The 22061-nt window shown below is 48.9% G+C and overlaps 1 protein-coding gene across 2 annotated transcripts in view; it reads left to right on the top strand.

The window, feature by feature from the left end:
* SRRM4 (serine/arginine repetitive matrix 4) overlaps positions 1-22061 on the top strand; it is a 50124-nt gene that overhangs the window by 13425 nt on the left and 14638 nt on the right. The window contains exons 2-8 of one of the 2 annotated variants that reach the window (XM_074920720.1): positions 7699-7842; positions 10251-10334; positions 10667-10738; positions 12225-12251; positions 13054-13104; positions 16031-16129; positions 17108-17264. In XM_074920720.1, coding sequence (XP_074776821.1) covers positions 7699-7842; positions 10251-10334; positions 10667-10738; positions 12225-12251; positions 13054-13104; positions 16031-16129; positions 17108-17264 — 634 coding nt within the window. Of the gene's footprint in view, positions 1-7698; positions 7843-10250; positions 10335-10666; positions 10739-12224; positions 12252-13053; positions 13105-16030; positions 16130-17101; positions 17265-22061 lie in introns of both variants that reach the window. The other variant, XM_074920719.1, reaches the window with a different exon arrangement.

The raw sequence follows: 22061 nt of genomic DNA, 5'->3' as shown, positions 1-22061 counted from the left end.
AACTGTGTGCTTACAATCCCCTATTTGATTAAAATTTAATGAGCTATGTTATTGGTAAATACACTATTTCACTGCCATTTGCCATGCCAAATGGCATGGGGGTTTGGACAAAGGAGGGAATTGGTGCATCACAGAGAGCACCATAATGGCTGAGCACCATGGATGTGGCTTCCCGTGGCCTGGCCCTGCCATCGCTTGGCAGCACACAGGGTGGTTTCCTCATTAAAGAGCAAGCCCAAGCCCACCAGGAGGATAGTGATCTCCAAAGATCCCAGATTAACCTGTGCAAGGGTCTGGAATAGTTTTTTTGTTAAAACCCTCCTAAAATGCTGAGTGTCATCTGCTGTGCTCTTCAGCTTCTAGCTCCCAGTGTTGTGTTGGGAAGAGCCCAACCACAGCCACTGGGCTTCCTTCCATGCCACAGTCCTAACCTTCACCCTGCTTGGTTTTGCCCTGCACTGCTTGTGGGCAAGCAATTAATGAGAAATTTGAGCTCGGATCCAGGTTTTTCCTAATCACAAGCTCTACGAGGTGCTGCTAGGCTTGCCCCATGCCTGGCCATCAGCTCTGCCCCCAGCAGTTGCCCCCGTGGCTGCTCCGGACTGTCTGGGGGTTGATGGCAGGGATGGGGTCTGGGAGTGCAGTTTGTGGCTGGCAGGGAGGAGAGCGGCCGTGGAGCTATGGCAGGGTGTAGTGTAAGCTCTCAGCCCCAGTCCCTCCTCAGACCAGTCCCTGTGCCACCAGGGTCACTCAGGAGCCTGAAGTCCCCCAAAACGTGCATCAGGGATGTGCAGGATTGCTGTGCTATGGCACAGCATGGCAACACTGGCTCTTTCAGCTGCATTTGTGGGCACTGGGGACAGTCAAGGCTCCTTTCCTACTCTCTGGTTGGGGACAAAACTGGCTTCTTTACAGGCATAGGAACATGCAGGTTATTTGTCTAAGGAGGAGGATTTGAGGATAGAAAGGCACAGGATTGTCCCCCTGAGAGCAAGCCTGGCCTGCCAGCTTGCAGGTGCTGACAGGCATGAAGCACTGCAGGGACCTCTGAGCCGGCAGCGTGGGAGGCACAAGATGCCGTAGAAACCGCTTGAGATGGGGCAACAGTCCAGGTTTTCTTTAGAAACGAAACGACCGCATGCCATATTCCTCGGGTTTATCTCTGCTGTCGCTGGCAGGCGGTCGGCAGAGCCATCCTGGGTTGCTGGCAGCAAGGGAAGATGACGCTGAGCCCTGCAAGGCAGCCGGGTCCTTGGGAAGGAAGGGGGACAGGGGTCCCGGTGCCCCTGGGGAGGAGGCGACCCAGCCGTGGGGAGCAAGGAGAGGCTGTGCTCACCCTCGTGCCTGACCCTGCCTAAGAAAGATGGTCCACGAGAGCATCACCTTCCTCCGTGGAGCTTTACGCTCCGCCAGAGCCATCCATCCAGTGCTGCGCAGCGGGAGCCCCACCGCGGCCAGCTGGTGCCCGGGACAGAGCCGTCCCCGTGGGCTGCGACTGCACAGCATCCCCCGAAAGCATCTGGCACTGACCCTGCACCGCCACCCGGGCCTCTTCCAGCAGGGAAGCTCCTCTGTTCTGATTCAACCATGCATAGCAAATCAACTGCTGGAAAATAAAGAGCCAAGCTGCTTTTTTGGCCCGGGATGTGATAAGAGCGATCGTTAAACCTTTCTGGAGTCCAAGAAGCAAAAGGAGCCGCCGCTGCATATGGGCTTGCAGCAGTACGCAGGGTTCCCAGGAGCAGGACGGGGAGGCGAGTCACGGCTGGCAAAAATTGGATGAAAAATGTACATTACAGAATTGTATTTCTCTTCTGTGTTTAAACTGCCTCAAGAAAACCACGAGCTTTTCTGCAGCTGGTGCCTCTGCTGATGCACGGAAAAAATAGCGGGGAGAAGATTAAAATTGAACTGGCTTGGAGTCTGTGTAATCAGGGAAAATATCTCGGTGATTTGCTATTATAATTTTCAATAACAAACTGCAGGGCTCCTGCCGCACTAATAATAACGGTTTGAACGAGGTGGGGAAAGAACCTGCCATGGGGTGTTTGTGTGTGTGTGTGTGTTTGTGGGAAGCACTTACAATTTCCCCCATCTCCTAATTTTGAAGAGGTATTTTTAGTGCATATTTCAAAGAGCTTTACGTAAACACATCTGCTAGAGTTTTTGCTTGGAAATGTCTTTGCAGCCTTCTTTTCTGTCCCCTCCCTCTCCTGGGACAAAAGAACGGTTCAACCATTTTCTTTTTCAATCAGATGAGCAAAGTCAGAGAGCAAGAGGGAAAATAAAAGGGTCATTTTGCCAGTGCCAAAAGGTTTCTCAGCCCAAAGTGGTGGATTTTAGAAATGCTGCGAGCAGCTCAGCCCACCCTTGCCAGGGCCAGAGCCCAGGGCAGAAGCACATTGGAGGTGGCTGCGGCAGAGACACAGGGATGTGGGAGAGTGAGGACTCCAACCCACCGCCTGCCCCCTCCTGCACAGCCAAAACCTCCAGGTGAGGAAAGGAAAGCTGAGCTATTCAATCATGTGTCCATGCACTTTTTGCACATTACTCAGGAGAGCAGCTGCAGCTCCCCTCAGAGCAGTGTGTCTGCCCCCGACGCCTGTGTCCTTTCACGCGCGGGTGTTCCCAGTCCCCGGGCAAGGCATCCATCATTGGTTTAAGGCCAGTGAAACATTCACAACTAATAGGCTCATCAGAGATGCTTCAACCTGTTTCATTTTCGGAGCTCCAGTTGGCTGGAGCTGCTCCTACCTTTTCACCAGGGGCTGTAGAGTTGATAGGAACATGGAGCCAGCCAGGGCTGAAAGGGCACGGCAGTAAAGTTTCCATATTGACTTTCCCAAATACTCTGTCCTGAGCTTGGAAATGCTGTCAGTGCAGCTCTGCCAAGTGCAGCCAGTGCTCCAGGCCTCCAAACTGCTTCTGTATGGGGCTGGGTGCATCCTGCACCCAACACAACCTCATGTGCAAAGCAAAATAAATGATAAAACAAGAAAAGACTTGGTTAGCATGATCCAGCCCCAGTGTGCTTACACTGCTGCTTGAAAAGCAGCTGAAAAGGGCAGAGGGGCTGCAGCATGGCCACCAAGGGCTGGGACTTCTGGATCCTGTCCTGCGGAGGTGAGGGACGATGTCATTGCAGGGTGGGAGATGGCCTGGTGACGGGGTCCAGCAGCTGAAAGGTCACTAGGAAGGCAATTTTCTGGATTTTCTCTCCCCTTCAGATGAGTTACTGCAGGGGAAAAGGATGATTGATGAAAACTTTGTGGCAGGAGAATGCTGTGGGGCTGGGGCAGAGGAGCTCGGCTGGGCTGCAGGAGCCTGCAGGCAGGGGAGGGCAGCTGCCTGGCCCTGGCAGCACTGAGACGCCAGCACACAGGGATTTCAAGTGCACACCAAACCCGCACCGACTGCATGTCACTGCAGGGCTGGAGGGGATGGGTGTCGCTGGGCTCGGCTCTCAGTGAAGCGTGTGTCACCAAGTGCCACATTTCATGGCTTGATGAGATGGCACTTGGTCATGGCACTGAGTGCAACGGTCCAGGATGGAGGAACAGGGATTGTTTGTGAGTTAGCTCTGCTCCCTGAGGCAACAAATGCCTCGTGCCCTTGCCCCATCCTCTGTGAAGGATGCCAGGATCTGTCTGTGGGCAGGAAGGGCAGTGCAATCCCATGTAAGCTAATGGAGGGGGAATATTTTCCCATGTCTGGGCTGGTTTAAGCCCCCAGAACTCACCCATGGGGCTCACCCGCAGCTCTAGAGGCCACAACATGTCCTTATCAAGAGGGGTCTTTGCTGAGGCCAGCACATCTCCCAAGTCCTGCAAATGCCCTGTGGGACCTCCCCAGCCCTGCATTTTCCTTGGCCTCTGCAAAGAAGTGGCCTTATCTGGCCACCTCAGGCTCCGGTATGACACCCGGTGTAAAGGTTCCTGCCAAGCCTGTCAGTGACTTTCTACTCCTCCCCAGCAAACAGTGACATCCAGTCCCAAAGGGACCCATTGTGGAGTGTGGGGGCCGCAGCGTGATTAACTGGTCTCCATGGTGCCACTACAAACTGGGGGTGACATGCCAGCCCCCTGGGGGAGGGAGGCAGGATGGGGTGGCTTCAGGCGGTGAGGCTCTGCGAGGCACTGCCAGCAGCAGGGAGCCCAGTGGGATTCAGAAACGCGTTGTGCCTTTGGGAAAGGCTTGTGGGAAGTGGTTCAGGCAGTTTGCAAAAATAAGCAGGGACCTCCCCACTTTGCAGCTGGTTAACAGGGTCCCCCCACCTCCTGTGCCATTACCTGCCCTGTTCCACTCCAAATGGCCATAGTGTTTTACGGTGATGTTGCCCCCCTTCAAATTAGGAATATTTGGGTTCTTTCCCTCCAGTGACCTTTTCTGCATCATTCCTATTAGAGTAGCAACAGATCATTTCCCTCTGCCTTCAACACATTCTGCTAAGGAAGGAAAACATGGGAGAGCCCAAATCTGATACCAAAATGTAGAGATGGGCTGTGAAAAGTGGTGAAAGGCTTGGACTGGTGAGAGGCAAGATCCCTGCATGCCTGCTGCTTCCCTTCCAGCTGCTGAAAAGATGGCAAAAACTGCCATGAGCCCAAAAAACCCCTCCTGGGCGGGAGACTCTGCAAAGGGAAGGGACAAGGCGAGCTGTCTGTGGCAGGAGGTTGCACGGGGCATGTTTTGCTCTGAGCTGGCTGCAGGCAGCCGGGTGGGTGACCCGTTGCGTGGGGTCTCCCTGTCAGGAGCAGGGATGGTGCTTCTGGAGAGGTCTGATGTATGGGCTGGAAGGAAGGAAGGAAGGAAGGAAGGAAGGAAGGAAGGAAGGAAGGAAGGAAGGAAGGAAGGAAGGAGAAAAATGAGTGCAAGAAATTGAATTATCTAATTGAAATGGAGAAACTTGAGGACAGGCAGGATGGGTGGGCAGCTGCCTTGTGCGGATCTGGCTGCCCATGGCCAGGTATGCATCCTTAGGGACAAACATGCAACCCCTACGTCGGGCAGAGAGGCTGCGATGGTGGAGCAGTGTTGCCTCCCAGCAGGGCAAACCCTGGGCATCCTTCCTGCCTCCTCTTCCTTCTGCCTGCTCCAGCACAAGTCTCTGTGGGCAGCACGTCCCCTGTGCTGAGCGAGCCCCGTGCTCCCAGCTGCATTGCCCTGAGCACCCTTGCTGCCCTCCCGGGCCGGCTCCAGCAAAGCACCCGCAGAGGCTTTCTCCTTCCTTCTGCAGGCAGGGACCGACAGCAGAAGGTGTGATAATCCTCTCCTTTGAGACCACAGTAATCGTTCACACCAAACTGCAAGCACTTTCATATTAGTCATGAAAGACAGAAAAAAATAAGTATGTTTTTATATGTATATTCAATCAATGTCTATGGCGCTTAACGCCAGGGGATTACCAGCCAGTTTAGAGCTTAGCAACTCTCAGCATTCATCAGAGGAGACCATTTGGTTGAACTGAAGCCAGCCTTTGATGGAATTGGAGAATAATTATTTCCATCAATAACTACTTCCAAGCCCAGAAGAAATGGCTCCTAGCGCGTTGCAGGACAGGAGTCCTTGGTTGCCTCAAGGCCAATATATTTTAACACCAGAACCTGAAAATCCCATTAGTGGGAGCGGGGGCCGGGGTGAGAGGGACATGGCCCTCTGTGCCCGGGTCCCTCCTGCAAGGCAGCAGTACCCCAGCGTGCCACCAGCCCGGGGACGAACCCTCCTGCCTCCACTGCTGGAGCTGATCCAGCCCAGACTTTGCACAGGTCATTAATTTGGGGACATTTTTAATGGATCCTAATGATTGAGCCTCAGAAGACTGTTCTTAAAAGGGGTTCGGGAAAGGCCACAAGCTAATTAGCTTTCACAAAGAAAGCAATTAACCATGTAGCTTCCCGGATGGTTAAAAATAACATAGATGTTGGGAAGTAACTGGGGGATTTATTATAAGCAGAGTAATAGATTTTTAAAGCCAGAGGGACCATCACATCCTGCATGTCCTGGGCCAGAAATATTTCACCCAGCTTCCCTCCACTGACCCCTGTCACTTGTATTTGGCTGATGCACATCCTTAAATGTTTCGGCATTACAGGCTGGGCTCCAAGGAGTCAGCTATGAGAGAAAACACAGGTGGAAAGAGGGGGATGACCCCTTCTTCTGCAGGTGCTCCTATGCTAACTCCAGCCCTGAAAATTATTGCTCATGGCTGGGGCAGGCAGCAGGATGTTCCCTCGGGCATGCAAACCTCTGACCATGCCTAATTGGGGCTAATGTACCATTTTAGCATCACATTGATCTTTAACCACCCTCTTAGCCCCATTTTAATCAATGAGGTGTGCAGCATGCACCTGGCCCTGGCCCCTTGTTCCTATCCCCACAGCCCACGTCTGACAACTGTGGGGGTCTCTGCAGTCAAAGCACCCTCCCAGCATCCCTGAGCCACTGTGGCTGTGGAGCTGGCAGGGTGACATCCCAGCCTTCCCCTGCTCCTGCAGGGTCCACATGGCCTGGGAGCTTCAGCGTGCTGCTTTCTGAAGGGAGAAGGTAGGTCAGGTGGCAGACACAGCAGTGGGAACTTGCAGAGCTGACCTGGGGATGGCTAAACCCCACAGCCCATTCCTGAGATTGCCTTCAAAATGATAATGGGAAGAAATGGGGACACTTTCACTGCCAGCTGAGCCCAAACCACCATTGGTACCACCCCACAACCAGGTTGGACTTGGACATGCTAAGGCTTGCTTTGTTTATTCGCATCATACTCTGGATGACACCAAAACCTTAGTGTTCTCAGCACCCCTGCCAAGCATGGTTTATGGCTTTCAATTAATCTTTCTATTCTTTGAAATAAACAGCTTCAGGGCCTGGAAACCGATTTACTTTCCTCTCAAGTGTCTGAGCTCAGGCTCATTTGGGTTTGTTTTCTCCATTTAGCTTCTCTTCTCCATTTCAGCTTGCCCTGCCCAAGCCCCAGTGTTTCTTGGGGACCTCTCACCCCAGGCTTTCCCTGCCCTGACTCTGCTCCTTGCTAAGTCTCATGGTCTCGCCAGGGCTCTTGCAGCCACCTGCCTGGTCCAGGTGATTCCCCTAAGCTCTACTGGGCTGTCCCAATTTCTCCAGTTTGAGCTTTCAGCAGGACCAGGTGTGTTTAGTGGCCCACCACCCTATTGTAGGAGTGGGGAGGAGTGCTTCTGAGTGCTAGCAAGGTATTAGAAACGCAATAGCAGGTTTGGAGAATGGTATTTAAAATGCAAAAGCTTTTTCTCTACCAGAGTGTAAGACCAGTGCTGTCTCTGTAGAGCTGGTGAGCTAAAGCCCACAACACAGAAGATGATCAGAGGTGCTGATGTCATTAGTTGCGTTAGACCCGAACCCTGTGCTGTTCCCACAGTATGGGGCTCTCCAGCTGCTTCTTGGCTGCATGATGCTTGTGGCATCTCTGCCTGAAAGCTGAGCACCACACGCCCTACACTGGGGCTTGGCTTGCCTTAGAAATGGGGCTTTCTGGAACGTTTCCCACCATAGGGCTGAGCACCACGGGCTCAGGAGGCCTGAGAGCAGCCTGCAGCTTTCCTTCACAGCAGCACAGGTCCTGCCTGCAGAAAGGAAAGGGGATTCCCCAGTACGTGGGAAACCTTCAGCCAAGGAGCCCAGCTGAATGGACAGTTCTTTATTGATCTTTCTCTCCTCTTGCTCCTGCAGTGGGACGCTCAGCTGCCTGCCGTACCCCGTGGAGGACAGACGTCCCGAAAAGCTGAGTGCCCGTGCAGTCAAGGAGGCCTCCACCACCAACGGCTGTGTGAAAGGGAAGGAGAGAAGAGACCATGCTCACCGCAGGTCCCGCAGGTAGGAGCCAGGGCTGTGAGCAGGGTCACGCCGAAGCAGAGGAATGGCAGAGGAGGTATCTGTTACTGTTTACCCAGCCCCACTGGGGGTCTGTGAGAGCTGGGGGTGGCTTAAATCACTGTGTTAGTGTACAGCAAGTGTATGCAATTGTACGAATCTCCTGTGTGTGTTTGCAGGGAGAAACCTGCAAACCTGCAGTTCACTTCCACTCCACGTCTTGCTCTTACCAGCCCTCTTGTAAGTAGTCCTGGCTGGAAGACAGGCAACCTGCCAGCATCCCTGTGCACTACCAGGACCACAGGCTACCCCTGGCTGGGAATCACCCTCAGAAATTCTCATCTCCCCATGCCTGGATCAGACCAGCAACATTGGCTTCAACAGGACACAGCTTCATTACCAGTTTGTTATTAGCCCCTGACAACTTGAGAGGGGAAAAATGAATTGAACATTGTAAATAAAGCAGCTAGGGTCTCTGAGCCCTGCCTGCTAAACTGTCTCTGGGATTAAAGCCTCTCTGTTTGGTTAAAGATGCTGAAAAGAAAAAGCAAGAAAGCACATTTCATATCTTCAGATTTCAGGCTAACTGGAACAATCATCTAAAGCGTATTTTTAATTAGACTTTGATTACAATCGTAAAGAAACAATTAAAATCAGATCAGTGCAGGGAGAAAGCTTCCACATCAAAGGCAAAAGGCGAGAGGGTGAAGGGCTCTACAGAAACTGCCTGCAGCCACATGGCACAGTCAGAGTTTTCTCCCTGGGCTGTGGCAGTGCCTGGCCATGGCCCTGGGGGCCCTGGGCAAGGGGGTGTTGAGACACCCCCAGACCTGTTTGCTGCGAGCCCAAATCTGTGCTAGGGAAAAGCACATGGTAGCTGATTTGAGCATCCTCATAACTGAGGGGCTGAGATGGGTCCCTGGTCTAGGGCAGAGCCTTAGGGTGGCTTTGGGGATATGTCTGAGCTTAGCACAATGAGCTCACTTGAAAACCACAGTTTTTTCCTGCATTAAGGTAGAAGAAAATCCACCAAGCCTGAAGTGTACCATATATCTCAGCAGCACTTCTGCTGGTTCGTGAAATCCTTGGGAGGAGAAAGAGTATGAAGGAGTATCTGGGTCCTCCTTGGAGCCATGGTGTTGTTGCACCTCAGATTTACTGCACCAGAAACACTTAACACAGTTATTCACAGTTCACAACTGAAGCATTAGCATACAGTTTCATTTTGCAGAGCAATTTGGAGAGGAAGAAAAAAGAGTGTATTAAAAGCACTAAGCAATTGGCTTTCTAAGGCTGTGTGGTTTGTTTTTTTTTTGGTAGTAATTCAAGCCCTGGGTGAGCAAGTGTCAGGACCCTGAGTCCTCCCTGCCACTGACAGGTCAATGTGCTGTGACATTTGCTCTGTTTATTCTTTCTGCAGAAACTGCTCAATTTTTTGGCCTGTTTCTGTAGCAAAGATCCCACAGTGTTTTTCAAATGTGGGGCCTCTTTCACACATTCTCCGCTAGTGGCAAGTCTTGATTGTGGAGAGAGAAGTGCAGAAACTGATGCACAAACCCAGCACCTTCATTTCCAAGAGTGTCTGCCCTTTCCTTAGGGTTGGCAGTCCACAGTTTTGCAGAGTTCCTGGGGAGCTGGCTGTGCTCCTGGCAAAGCTCACCCCTGGATCTATTTGGGGATCCATAGACAGATCTGGAGGTCAGTTTGGGGATCTGCAGACCACTGCCAGCTGCCCCCGACTTTACAAGCATTTGCTTTGGCTAACAAGTAGCCACAGAGTATCTGTCATTTTCAGCCCAGTGCTCTGAATTAATTTAACTGTCATATTTGCTTTTCATTGAAACATAATGCAATTCAGTATTGTAAGTTTAAAAAAGAAATTAATTTACAGGAGGTTTTTTCAGGGTTTAACAACTGTGTAAAAGATGCATATCATTAAATTACCATAGCATCTCAATATATATATTTCTAATCAATTTCTATTTAACGTATGTCAAGTCTTTTATTATAGTTAGATCCATCTGGTTGCAATAATTATTGTATGCAAATTAAATGCCAATTAATTATTTAAAGCATATTTACAAAGAGCAACAAAACCTATAAATCTGTTACGGAGTTGTTAACCTCAGCAAACACATTTGAAATAATCAGCTGGCATTGCTGTGGCGTACAGGAGCTGTGTCATTATATCTCCATTAGACCCGCGGAGGAGACACTTCATTTAAACTGTGACCAAATTATTCGTTAGAGGGTAATTAGGCAGTTGCCCACACCCCAGGTCCACTGTGAAAACTGATCTCTCTGCCCCAGATGTCCCTGAGGTGGTCATGGGAGACCACAGTCCCATGTGAGCTCATTCAGGTTTTGTTTTTATTATTTTGAATATTTATTTGTTTTTCCCCACTCTCCAGCCCCTCGTGTGATGGGGAGCGTGCACTACCGCCAGCCCGGGGAAAGAAGAAGAAGAAGAAATCCAGCCGCAAGAAGCGCAGGAGGTAAGGGTGGCCACGGAGGCGTGTGGGGCAGGAGGGGCCCGGCAGCCCTCAGCTGTGTGTGAGGGAAGAAGGTCGGTGTAAAATGGAGGCTGTAAGGGTGGCCATGGAGGCGAGGGGCTGAGTGTTTCCACAGGCCGGAAAGGTGCCGCCATTTTCTCACCCTCCCCTCAGGGCAGTAGAGGCCGGGCTGGGACTCACCCCACAGCCCATCCCGGGGGCTCCCAGCCCCTCTCCACCCCGGGGGGACGCTGCTGGGGGCGGGGTAAGGGTTGGTGTGGCTGGGGAGGGCTGCGGGGAGCCCTAAGGTCTCTAAAGCTCCTCTGCCTCCTCAGGTCTCCCTCCTACAGCCCCTCACCTGTGAAGAAGAAGAAGAAGAAAAGCTCCAAGAAGCGAAAAAGAAACAGGTATTTTTCCCTTGAAAATGTAATTTCCTGCTGGCAGAGGCTGTTGGGGGGGGGGGGGCAAGGGGCAGAAGACATTACTGCCGTTCGGCAGCTGGTTAAGCCCAGTGTCAGGAGGCGGAGAGAGACATCAAACCCTCAAATGGCCGCCCAGAGGACAGGGCCCTGCTGAGAGGTGAAAGCCAGACAGCCAAGGACAGGCAGAGCCAGCACCCCTCTGGGCGAGGAGGGCACAAAATGGGGTGCACACTTAGTGCAAACAGATAAATATGGGGTGTTGGGGGAGAGACAGACCATCCAAATCAGTGCAAGGTTTGCAGAGCCTCCGCCTGCTGTTCTTGCTGTCCTGTTTCATGTGGTTCCCACCCTCTGGGATGCCAACGGGGTCAGCACCTGGGGCTTGTACCGGTCCCTTTCCCTTCTCCCCCAGCCTGCAGAAAGTGTCAGCGTTTGGACCAGGAAAAGGCTCAGACCAGCTCCCCACATCTACATCTCAGACTCCCCTCCCAGCCCGAGGTGACTGCCTCTGCATTCCCCTTCTGAAGCCTATTTTAATTTAAAGAGCACAATTAAATTTTAAAATTGCAAATATTTCACTGTTTTCTCTCAACCGTTAAATCAATATTTGAAGAGAACAGTGAATGCCATCTCCCTTGGAAAATTCATGTATTTATAATACATTGAACCAAAGAGAGAAGCTACCAAAAATGGATAACAGGGTGAAAAGTTGAGCTTGAATCTTTAAGAAAAGGGAGGGAGGAGGAGAGACAAAGATATAGAAACTCTTTTAAAATACTTCCTTCCCACAGAGGGTTTCTTAACATATCCCAATTGACCTGGCCGCAGGCAGTCTCACCTAGTCAGGACTTCAGGCTGTGTCTTCTGCAGGATGTTGTGCTCCAAGTTGAGGTGGGACACAGCAGGCTGGGCAGTGTACTGGGGCCAGGTCTCGCTGCAAGGAAGAGCATCCTCCATGCTCCCAGGGTTTTCTATGAGGACCACCAGCACAGTGGCTCCTGTGTCATCCCTGTGATACTCCAGGAGGCAAGGCAGAGGCGTGACACTAATTCGGCTGTGAGGCTGCTCTGGAGTTATATAGAAAGGGTTTTTCCTTTGACTGCTACTTGGTCCTTCATACAGAAAACCAGGGAATGGGTTCATCTCTGCACCATCAAACTAAGTGCAGCACAAGACCGTGGAGGCAGTAGCATAGAAAAAGAACTCACCAGGGACAGGGGATGTGTCTGATCTCTACAGACTTATTATTGTGAGGATCGTATTCTCAATTACTTGTAGAGTGTACTAGCCAGCACGTCTCAGCTACTCCCTTGCCAGCTGGCTAAAGGAGATCTAGGGCCTTTCTTCCCAACTGGTACATGAGGCCTTCTCACAGTTCCCAGACTAATGCTGGGCCTAAACATGTTTTCTCTGATTCATATTTCCAGTTTTGTGAGACCCTGTATTCAATGTCCCTAATTGTGTCTTGCAGGTTATCTTCAAAGAAGAGAAGACACAGGTAAGAGTTGAGAAAGTGTGGGTTGTCCCTTAGAAATATTTGTTTAATGGTCTCTTCAAGATGTCACAAGGTTGATGTTCACTGGGTGGGAGAAGGCCCTTTTTTTCTGTGTCTCTTTGTGGAATCCCCCTGGGTCCCCCCATTCCCTGTGGGTCTGGGGCTACCCTCTCCTTATTCAGCCTTATGCAATCCTCAGACCCCACAGGAATCAGGTCTCCAGCCCAACCCGTGCAATCAAGCACACAACTGGGAAAGGCCTCTTGCTATAACCTAGCCCCTGGCAACCTTATCCATGTTGCTTCCATCGTGCATCTTGAGACTCCAGTTCTCTTATGGTTTTATTTGCAAACAGTGTGACATCCCCCAGCAGTGCCCATCTTTGAAACAGAGTCAGTGGCTTTCCAGGTGTGTACTGGAATGTTATAATCAGACAAAGCCAATTTTTATTAAAAAAATTATATATAGTTTATTCGGGTTCAATTGATTTAGGGTGGGAAGCAATAGGCAAAGCAACTCTCCTGATTCTAGTATGTGTGTGTACAGTATTAACAAGTATTCATCTTCTCTATGGGAAAACACAAAGTCACCAGGATGGCTGATCCCTTTGAGAATCCTTTCTGGCCAAGCCCACGAGCCAGACTTGTCAGCAGGAACTCAGACCCCCCTGCGCTGTGGCAGAATCATTAATCCCTTTCATTTTTATTGCACGCTCTTGGGTAATCTAGCTGTAACATTGATGTGTGATTGTGCAGCTTTTTATCAGAACAGAAATCTCCGAATTAATTAGCTATTTCTTATTTAGTTCTTCAAGCCCCAAAAGTAAGAGAAAGGAAGAAAGAAAACACAAAAAACAGTAAGTAGCAATTCATGGAGTTCCCTGCCCTGCCTGTGCAGAGCTGTGGGGCTAGGAAGTGCTTGATGTGGTGGGTCCCCTGGAGCTAACACCGGCTGCACAGCCCTAAGCAATTCTCAGGATTATTTCACAGCTAAAACCAGCAATTCTGGTTTTGCTGGAATGGAAAAAGGTTTGTAGGGGCTTTCCTCTCTCTCTTTTGTGCCACCTCATTCAGTACTTTCTTTGTATCTTACAAGGATGTACAGTGTCGTGTTCATCCAGTCCTGAGCAGAGACTTCAGTTTTTCTGATGAGGGCAGCGTGAGAGGATGAACTCAGATGTGCAGAGTGCAGTGCCCCAGTCTCCACTGCCCTATGGGCTGGCTGGCACACTTAATGAGAAGGGCCTTAGCTCCTCCTTGCTTGCTGCTCTCAGAGGAGGTTACAGTAGGGGCTACTCACAACATACAGCACAGCTGAATGGGAGCAGACGGCAAAGGGGACTAGAGAAGAGAAGGGATTGTTTGGAGGTGATGGAGGTTGTAAAATTCTGGGACTGAGGTTCCCATCTGTCCTGGAGTGTTAGCAGAGCACAATCTTTGTACTATGGTACAGACACAGTGAAGGGGTGTGGTACAAAATGTGGTTGCTCAGGGCTGGAAGGAAGGCCTGTAAGTCTTCTCTGTCTTCTCCTGGGAATTGCAACTTGCAGCTTCTCACCTGCTTTCAGAGCAAGGAAACTGTTCTGGGGCTGAACCCTGGGCACCAAACCTCTGCTTGGCCTTGCTGGGACTTGAATACCCTACTAGAGATAAAACTAGGCTAGCAGATGGAAATCTGCTGGTTTGTTTGGTATTAGTAGGACCTGCCCTTTAATTCTTCCCAACAACACAACTTTTAGCTCTTAGACAGAAAGGAGATGGGGGGACAGCAGCCCCTGACACTGCCAGGTCACCCCAGTACGCACTGGGACTGAAGAGATTGGGAATCCACAAGCTGCAGGGCATTGTGCTGCCTGCACAGGACATCTCTATTGCATGCAGAAAGCCCATCTTCTTTTCTCTGTTATTTCTTCATGTTCAGCAGCACAGCCACTTTTTTTTTTTCCTCAAACTGGGCTTCTATGCACCTAGAAATCTCTGCTTCCTCAGTAATCAATAAAAGCAGGCATCTGTCCAATCCAGAGCAGCACTGGCCAGTACGCAGTAGCTGAACAGTGTGATTAAAATGAAGATCAGGTGTCCTGCCTGACCTAGGGGAATGAGAGCTGCTAGAATTGCTCTTTAGGGATAAACCAGCCAAGGCGTTTTAACCCTCATCTTTCAGCTCACAAATCAGAGCTGAGCCACTCCCTGTTTTCTGCAAACCTTCTTATTGCTCCAGGGTGTGGATCAGATAGATCCCTTGAGCCATCTGGGATCAGGATTTTTGTATAATCACATGGCTTTGGCTTATCTTTGTGTTGAGCAACTGGTTATCTAAATCACACAGGACCAGTTTTTCCTCTTGCAGAAAGGGAAAACTCTTAAACTGGAGGGACTGATGCAGAAAGTGAAGAGCAAATATGGGGATTTTCACACAAATCCACCATGTGAGGAAGAGATGTTCAGTGTTGCTGATTTCAGCTGTATGGAAATAAGGAAGGAGGATCCCAAAATGTGAAGTTTTTAAAAATATAATCATAGGGTGTGAAAAGCATCAGAGAAAACAGCCAGGCGGAGTTCAAGTAATTACCCTGGAGGTCTTAAAGGAGATGCTGTTCTCAAGCAATTGATTTGTTGAATTTTTATAGTGGCAAATTGCTAAATGCTGTCCAAGCAGGTCGTATTAGTGCTGTCAGTGACTGGTACAGTGTCGCCATGAAACCAGACTGTCCCCATCATTAGCTTTGCCTGCTGGACAGCAATGCCAGCCTGAGCAGACGGTTATGCTACCAGATCTAAAATAACTGCTGTGGAGGGCAATGATGAGAGGGAATGGGCACAGGTGACAAGTAGCCTGTCCCCCACATCACCCTGCTCTCTGCATGCAGGACTTCAGCTGTTGGTGTGGGCAACAACAGCCCTTCAGTAATAGGGCCAGGTAACCCATCAGTAAGAGCCTGAATGGAGCAAGGGGGGGAGCAGCCAGGCACTGAACCTGCGTCCCTGCACGCGCTTTGCTGGTAACTGTCCTGTGGCCCTGTCAGAAAAGGGAGCAGCAGTGACTGGGCACCTATAAGAAGCCAGGTGAAACGGTCCTGCCCCTCAAACAAGAACTGTGCAGAGCACAGGCTGCAGTTAGGGGAGCTGCACTTTATGTTTGTATAGCAGCCATAAGAGCTGCCCATAGGACTGGCCAGACCCTCCCACCTAGAGAGCATGGGGAAGACTGGTTGTTACTGAGTGCTGTTATTTGGAGCCTGTTCTTCTGCATATGCTCTTTAACAAGGAGGCTGCACTACAGAGAGGGCTGGAACAAGAAATGTGAGGGTTGGAGTTTTTCAATGGGTGGCTGGGGGTGATGGTGTGCTCCCCCAACAAGGCTGAGCAGTGGGAAGGTTGCAGACTGTTTCCTGGCTGTCTTAGGGTAGGCTGCAGGATGAAGGGCAAGCACATAGCTCTTTAAAGTCTTGAAAGCAGCAACAATTGGCGCTGTTTGCTGCAGTCCCACATTTAGTCCATAGATCTTCCCCCCCAGCTGGATACAGAGCCATCCTAATAACTTAGTTAAAATGCTAGCATAGATCTTGGTAAAATGGCTTGCCTTAATGTTGGTGTAGCTGTGGAGGGATGAAGATTTCTCATGCCTTGGTGTCCTGCACAGTGTTTCATACACCAATCTCTGGTTTAAAATGCAGATCTCCTTTCTGATTTGAATGTTACTGACTTCAGCCCCCAGCTGCTGGCTCCTTCATCCCCCTAGTCTGCTAGACTAATGGTGGTTTTCCTCTCTGCTTCTTAAAGCTCTCGTGGGCGCACGCGGAAATCTCATCGCCATCGCCACCGCCACTGCCACTCTCGCTCAGAGAGCTCTGACTCCCACTCCCCCAGCTGCCGAAGCAGGTAATGTCACCACTCCCTGAGCTGAGTGTCCTGCAGCACTTCCCAGTGGGCTCAAGGACATGACTGCTGTAGTCTGTGTGATCCACAAACTCTCTGTGCAGAGCCACATCCCAGCTCACATACTGGGGGTTGAGCTTCTTGTGGGCTCAGCCATAGAAGGGCTTTGCCTCAAGGAGCCGTGGCTGCAGCTTTTCGGTCCAGCAGTCACTTCTAATCCCCGTGGCTGATGATCAGCCCATGACAGCTGATTCCAGCCTAGTCTCCCTTCCCCAGCCCAAGGGCTCTGTACTGCTGATGTCCCCAGAAACCCTTAAACATGGTCTTAGTAATGGAAATACATTTGCCCATGGCAATCTATAGCCACTGTCTTTGACCTGATTAAAATCTCTGTCCTGTGGATGACATATTCATCCTGGGGCTAGCTAAGTGGATGCTGGTGCTAGACCCGGCATCACTGCAATAGAAAGTCACACAGTTTATATACATCATGAGTTCGTGTTTCACGTTTTCTGAAAGCACTTGAACAAACCACCCCCACTCTCCCACTTCACTCCTCCTAGCTACTGGGAATTTTGTTGTGAAAAGCTGATGATCAGTGGGGGTAGGAATGCAATCAGTAATTGGAGGGGTGTTCATGCAAGACCAGAGTGTGTCTTCTCTTGGAGGTTTATTACCACAGTGGCATTCAAGGCTGTGTGAAAGTATTGTTTGCCTTGAGCCACCATAAAATCATGACTTGGAAATGAAATTTGAGGTTAAGGTCCAAAGCCTGAATGCAAAATATTTTTTTTTAAAGTGGAAAAGCAAAACACTCCTTTTCTCTCCCTCATGACTCCACTGAGCAGTCATGTGGAAGACCTTCTCCCACATACAACAGCCTAGCACAAAGCTGCCAAGGGTTTGTATGGAGCTGGTAACAGGCACTACTGCAGTACCAAGGAATAACGGTTTGGCTGTTCGTGTCTTCTGGAGGCACAGACCCAGGTCTCGGGAGGAAGGGCGTAAAACACGGCGAAGACACTCCCGGCACCACTCAAAGATCACGGCAAAGCGAAGCTCCTCTGCAGAGGTTCAGGCCAGCCAAAAAGCCAGCCAAACCCTTCCGCTCTACAGCTTCCTGTCTCCTAAGGAAGTAGTAAGTATTATACACTGCGTTTCTTTTCTTGAACTAGCCACAGGAATCTGGGCAAGAAATCTGATATGAAATTTTTATAACTCAATTATAGTGATGTTAGACGAAGTTGGTTAAAACTGTATTATTTATTAATGGTGCTGTTCTCCAATGTATTTAAAGTCATTCCTTCCTTCAGCACTTTCACACCAAGGGTGGGGTTGAAGAGACGAAAAATTTGCAAAGGTTCTAGCCTATGAATAATGAATTGAGGACATTTAACAAAAACCAGTGGCCTCCAGCAATGATATTTTACAGGGAAGTGTTTGTTATGCAGCCTTTGCTCAGCTGGATGTGAACTTAATTCACTGGTGTTCACGTCCAAAAGTTTAGTCCTTCAGGGGAAGAAAGAATCAAACATATATAAAAGAAACATTTACATTTAATGAGTTGGTGATTATTGGCAGGGGATGTTTTCTGACTATGAGGATCCTTCTCAGATCACTGTTGCTCTGGACTGACAAGCCCAGGGGCCAAATTCGGAACTTACGAGCAGCTCTCATTGATGCTAATGGGAAGTGCATGTGCAGCCGAGGGTAAAATCAGGCTCAGTGCCTTGGGATGTTTTTCCATATACATGGAAAGAGATGATATAATACATGCCTTAGAATTGAGGGAGAAAGAGATGGAGAGGAATATTAGATAGAGATTGATATGAAGTCTTCCTTTTCCTTTGTTCCCAGTAGCTGCAAAGCAGAGGTATGATACTCTTTGATCATGGTGTTAGTATCTGATAGGCATTCTGGAGAGATAAATTGATACATAGGAACTCAAGGTAGTGCAGAATCTGGTACTCGTGTGTGGATGTGTAACGTTGGAGGTGTCTTGAGTAGAGTCCTCCAAGACCCAAAGTGGTATGTAATGGGGAACTGATTTTCTCCTATAGGCCCAGTCATCCGTTGGAAATAGCTCAGCCATACGCAGTAGCTACATCAGATATGAGATAGATAGTGCCAGCAAGAGGAGAGACTTTATCCGCTCACCCACACAGACAGCGTTCTTATCAAAATACACAGAGATTATACGTGGGTACAGACAGGCACAAGCTGTCTCTCAACATTATAGATATGCATATTTGCTCTCGTTATATACATCTACTGAGTGTGTAGTGCACATGTGAGTCATTGCTTACAAAACCGTATAAGGTAGAGTGAATAGCAGAACCTGCACACCACACTTAGCTGCGTGCATGTGTGCGCACATGCAAAGAAGGAATAACAAGGGAGGAAGCTTTTACTGCCATGAACCAGGGGTGTTGCCCTCTGTCAACTTGGGAAGGTAGGAATGAGTTAAGAGCTCCTCTCAAAAAATCAACTAGCCAAAGACTGCATCATGTAACCAGGTTGTTTTTTGGTTCAAGCTGTATATTTTACATAAATATTTTCAAGTCTAAGCCTGGTTTTTAATTGGTACTAGGTTTCCTCTCTCTGAAGCCAGGCTCCCTGAGTCCTGTGAGGCCGACTGCCAGCTGTTCTGTTCCCTGGGCAAGAGTAAACTCTAATTTAAAATTGTAAAAGCTTTAAAATGAACTAAATTCAAGCATGCTGCACTCCCCTTTCCACTTGCTTCACTCTGGGTAAATGAGCACACAAGCTGCAGGGCAAAGAAAATCAGAGCTTTATAGTTACAGATGCAAGGGATGGATGCAAAGTAAAACTCATCAGACCCTGCTGCATTCTTTCTAGTAAGGGTTAATAACACAGGCAAATATTTCAATCACTAAAAGGCATCAGTACCTTTACTATGCAACCCACTAGTGTCCTTTTGTTCCCAAAAAGAAGAACGCTCTCTTGGGACATCATTCAAAAGGCATTTAAGCACTTGTTTAAATTGAAGCCCCTGGTTAAGTGCTGCCCCTGAAATTTTTCAGAATAAGGTCATTAAATATCATGTAGTCTCAAAACAGGCAAGGGAAAAATGGAATGGGAACTTTTAGTCTCATTTATTAATGACTGTACACAACTCTTTGATGCCTCTCCTTTTTGTGAGGTAAATGGTTGCTCTATAAATATGCTTAGTTCTGTCAGAATCTACTTTGAGAGCAGCCTGGATGTGTTATAAAATGAAAATGTGCTCTTGCAGAAAATGTTTATCACATATCAAAAAAAAAAAACCAACAAAAAAAAAACCAACCCAAAAAAAACCACGGAAAAGATTTTGTGGAAAATTCCAGAATTGGGATTAAAACCTGCCATGTTTTGGTCCTCTATGTGGGTTGGTGTGCCACACTTCCTACCCTTCCCTCTGGTCCAGGCTCCCGAGCCAAGCCATCCTTACCTGGGGAGATACACTGTTGTATCTCCAAAGGAAAGGGATTGTCGAGGGAGGATCCCAACCTGCAGAAGAGACCCAGAGAGGCAATACACAAACTCCTGTGGGGTAATGCTATAGTACTTCCAAACCAAAGATTTTGCTTTTTAAGCCAATTTCTATTCTATATTCTTTTTCTTCTGAAAATGTGAAGCACTTTGTGGTAAATTCTGCCACCCCCACCCCCCAGGTTTGTTTTCCTTCCTTTCTACTGCAACAGCCACAATTTCTAACTAGGTCTACCTGTAATTTATGAGGGATAAAACCTACAAGATAATGCCCTGCCCATGCATCTACTTTGCCGCTTCTTTCCCTCTTGCCTTTGTACGTTAAGTTGATGCATGCACACATTCACTCGTGCACACACACCCCGAAGTTCCCTGCTGCTTTTCCTTTTGGCAGTGAATTTCCAAGCTTCACCCTCTCATTCTCCCTTTAATCCCACGTAGCTGCAATAGCCACCTATTGAGAATAGGATTGTGGGTCTGTGCCTCAGCATGCAGAGAAACTGTGGGTAATACGCAGCGTTTATTTCTGAACAGAATACCCTAAACCCACTGTAGACACTTTATTCCACACTGACACAGATGTATTACATGCCACTGTGCTTTCAGTTGAGCAGTGCAATATAAATACCTGCAGGGTATGAATCTAATTGCCTTTCTTGTACCTGATGAAGATAACTGCACGCTGCATATGCTTTCCTTGCCAGCTCCTTTACTTCCACTGAAACTCATTTACAATGTCACAAATTAACACAGACTTGAGCCAGATTTTTCAGTGAGTCTCGGTGGGGTACAGTTGTTCCAAATGATGCTGTTTATTTTTGTGCTTATGCGTCTGCAAAAGGCAGAAGTGGGGAAATACTGTGCAAGGGCTGGGACAGCGTGTACAGGAGGGCCCAGGAAACCTTATAGCAGACCTCCATACTGGCTTGCTGTTGCTCACTGTTTTCTAGCCTGGGTTTTGGTTTACACAGGAAAAGCTATTCTTTTAACTGTTAGGCAGCATGTTTCTGACAACAAACAGGGCCTGTTAAGAGCAGAAAGGCAAAGCCTTCCATAGATATGGAAGTTGTTCTTTTTTTTTGCTTTTTCTTTTTCCCCTCCCAGTCAGGAGACAGAGGTTACCCCTGGTTATTGCCCAGTAAATTCACAGCTCAGGGAGACCAGCAGCCTGGGGTGAAGGAGGGATGTGTGCAGCCATTCAAGGGCTGTGCTCTACACCAGGTACCAAAGGAGGTGGTGGAAGGCAAACCCTTGCTCCCAAGTAGTTCCAGCCTGGCCTGAGCAGAGAGGGGGACACCCCGGTCTGTGTCACATAATACTGGCTGCACCCAGCAGGCTGAAAAGATCTTTGCAAAGGAACAAATCTTTCCCTGGCATTTGCAGGAATTTACCACAGCACCAGATCTGTGAGCCAGGCTGCTCAGCAGTGTTGCCATCCAGCCCCAAATAACCCAAGACCAGACCTTGCAGGGACAGTTGTGCCGTTGCCTCTGTGGTCCTAAACTTAGCTTAGCCCTTGTGGTAGAAGAAGCTTCCCTCTGAACTCTCCATGCGGGGGAAAAAAAAAAATATTGTATTTTTCACTCAATATTCCTTGAGTCAGGGATTCATAGTTGTGAAAAAAGGGTTTATGTTGTACTCGTACAGCACTGCTATTTTTTTGGTGCTACATTAATAAGAGGTTGGCTTTTCAGCTGGGGCAAATCATCAGCAGAGTTGAAGGTCTCCCCCCGAGCCCCTGCTCTGGAAGAGGGAGGTACTCCCGAGCAGGCACACAGCCCAGTCCCTGAGCAGCCCCTCTCAGCAGGTGCTGCTCCCTGTGCCAGCAGCTCCTCGGCAGATGTCCGCCGGGCCCTTGCTGAGAGCAAGGCTTGCCGGGGTCATTGGCACAAGTTTTTTTTTTTTTATTCCTTTCATTATCACAATGCACAGAAAAATAGGGAAAGGGAGACATTATGCACCTCTGAAAAGGAAATTAACTCCACTTTGAAGTGAGTTGCAAAACAAGAGAAAAAAGACCCAAGAAAGAAATCCTCCAAGTGCGGCTGTGCCATGCTGCTTGTTGATGGGTCTCAGTCGCCTTATGGCTGAGAAAATGTATAGTCATCTCCTGCCTCAGGGCTGTTTGCAGCACAGTAAATGGACTTGTTCAGTTTAATTGGAAGACGAGTAGTGATTGTATTTTTGTAACCCATTAGACTGTGCTGCCTCTTGGTCTAGGATTGCACTCCAAATTACAGTCTGGAGTATGAGTGAGAGCCTCATTTCTACTCCCCCTTCATCTTGATTAAATAATGATTTGAAACAAAAAAAATCCAATAAATATATATCTTGGTTTCCCTTGAGGGCAGCAGTAGGTCCCCTGCTGAAAGCTGGAGGAAGCAAAGTTCACTGAGATTATTTAATTACTTATTAGAGAGGGGGGAAGAAAATCCAAATGTTC

The sequence above is a fragment of the Athene noctua genome, chromosome 17 (assembly GCF_965140245.1).
Source record: "Athene noctua chromosome 17, bAthNoc1.hap1.1, whole genome shotgun sequence".
Taxonomy (NCBI): Eukaryota; Metazoa; Chordata; class Aves; order Strigiformes; family Strigidae; genus Athene; species Athene noctua.
The sequence above is the reverse complement of the archived record's forward strand: the minus strand, read 5'-3'. Positions and strand labels throughout refer to the sequence as shown.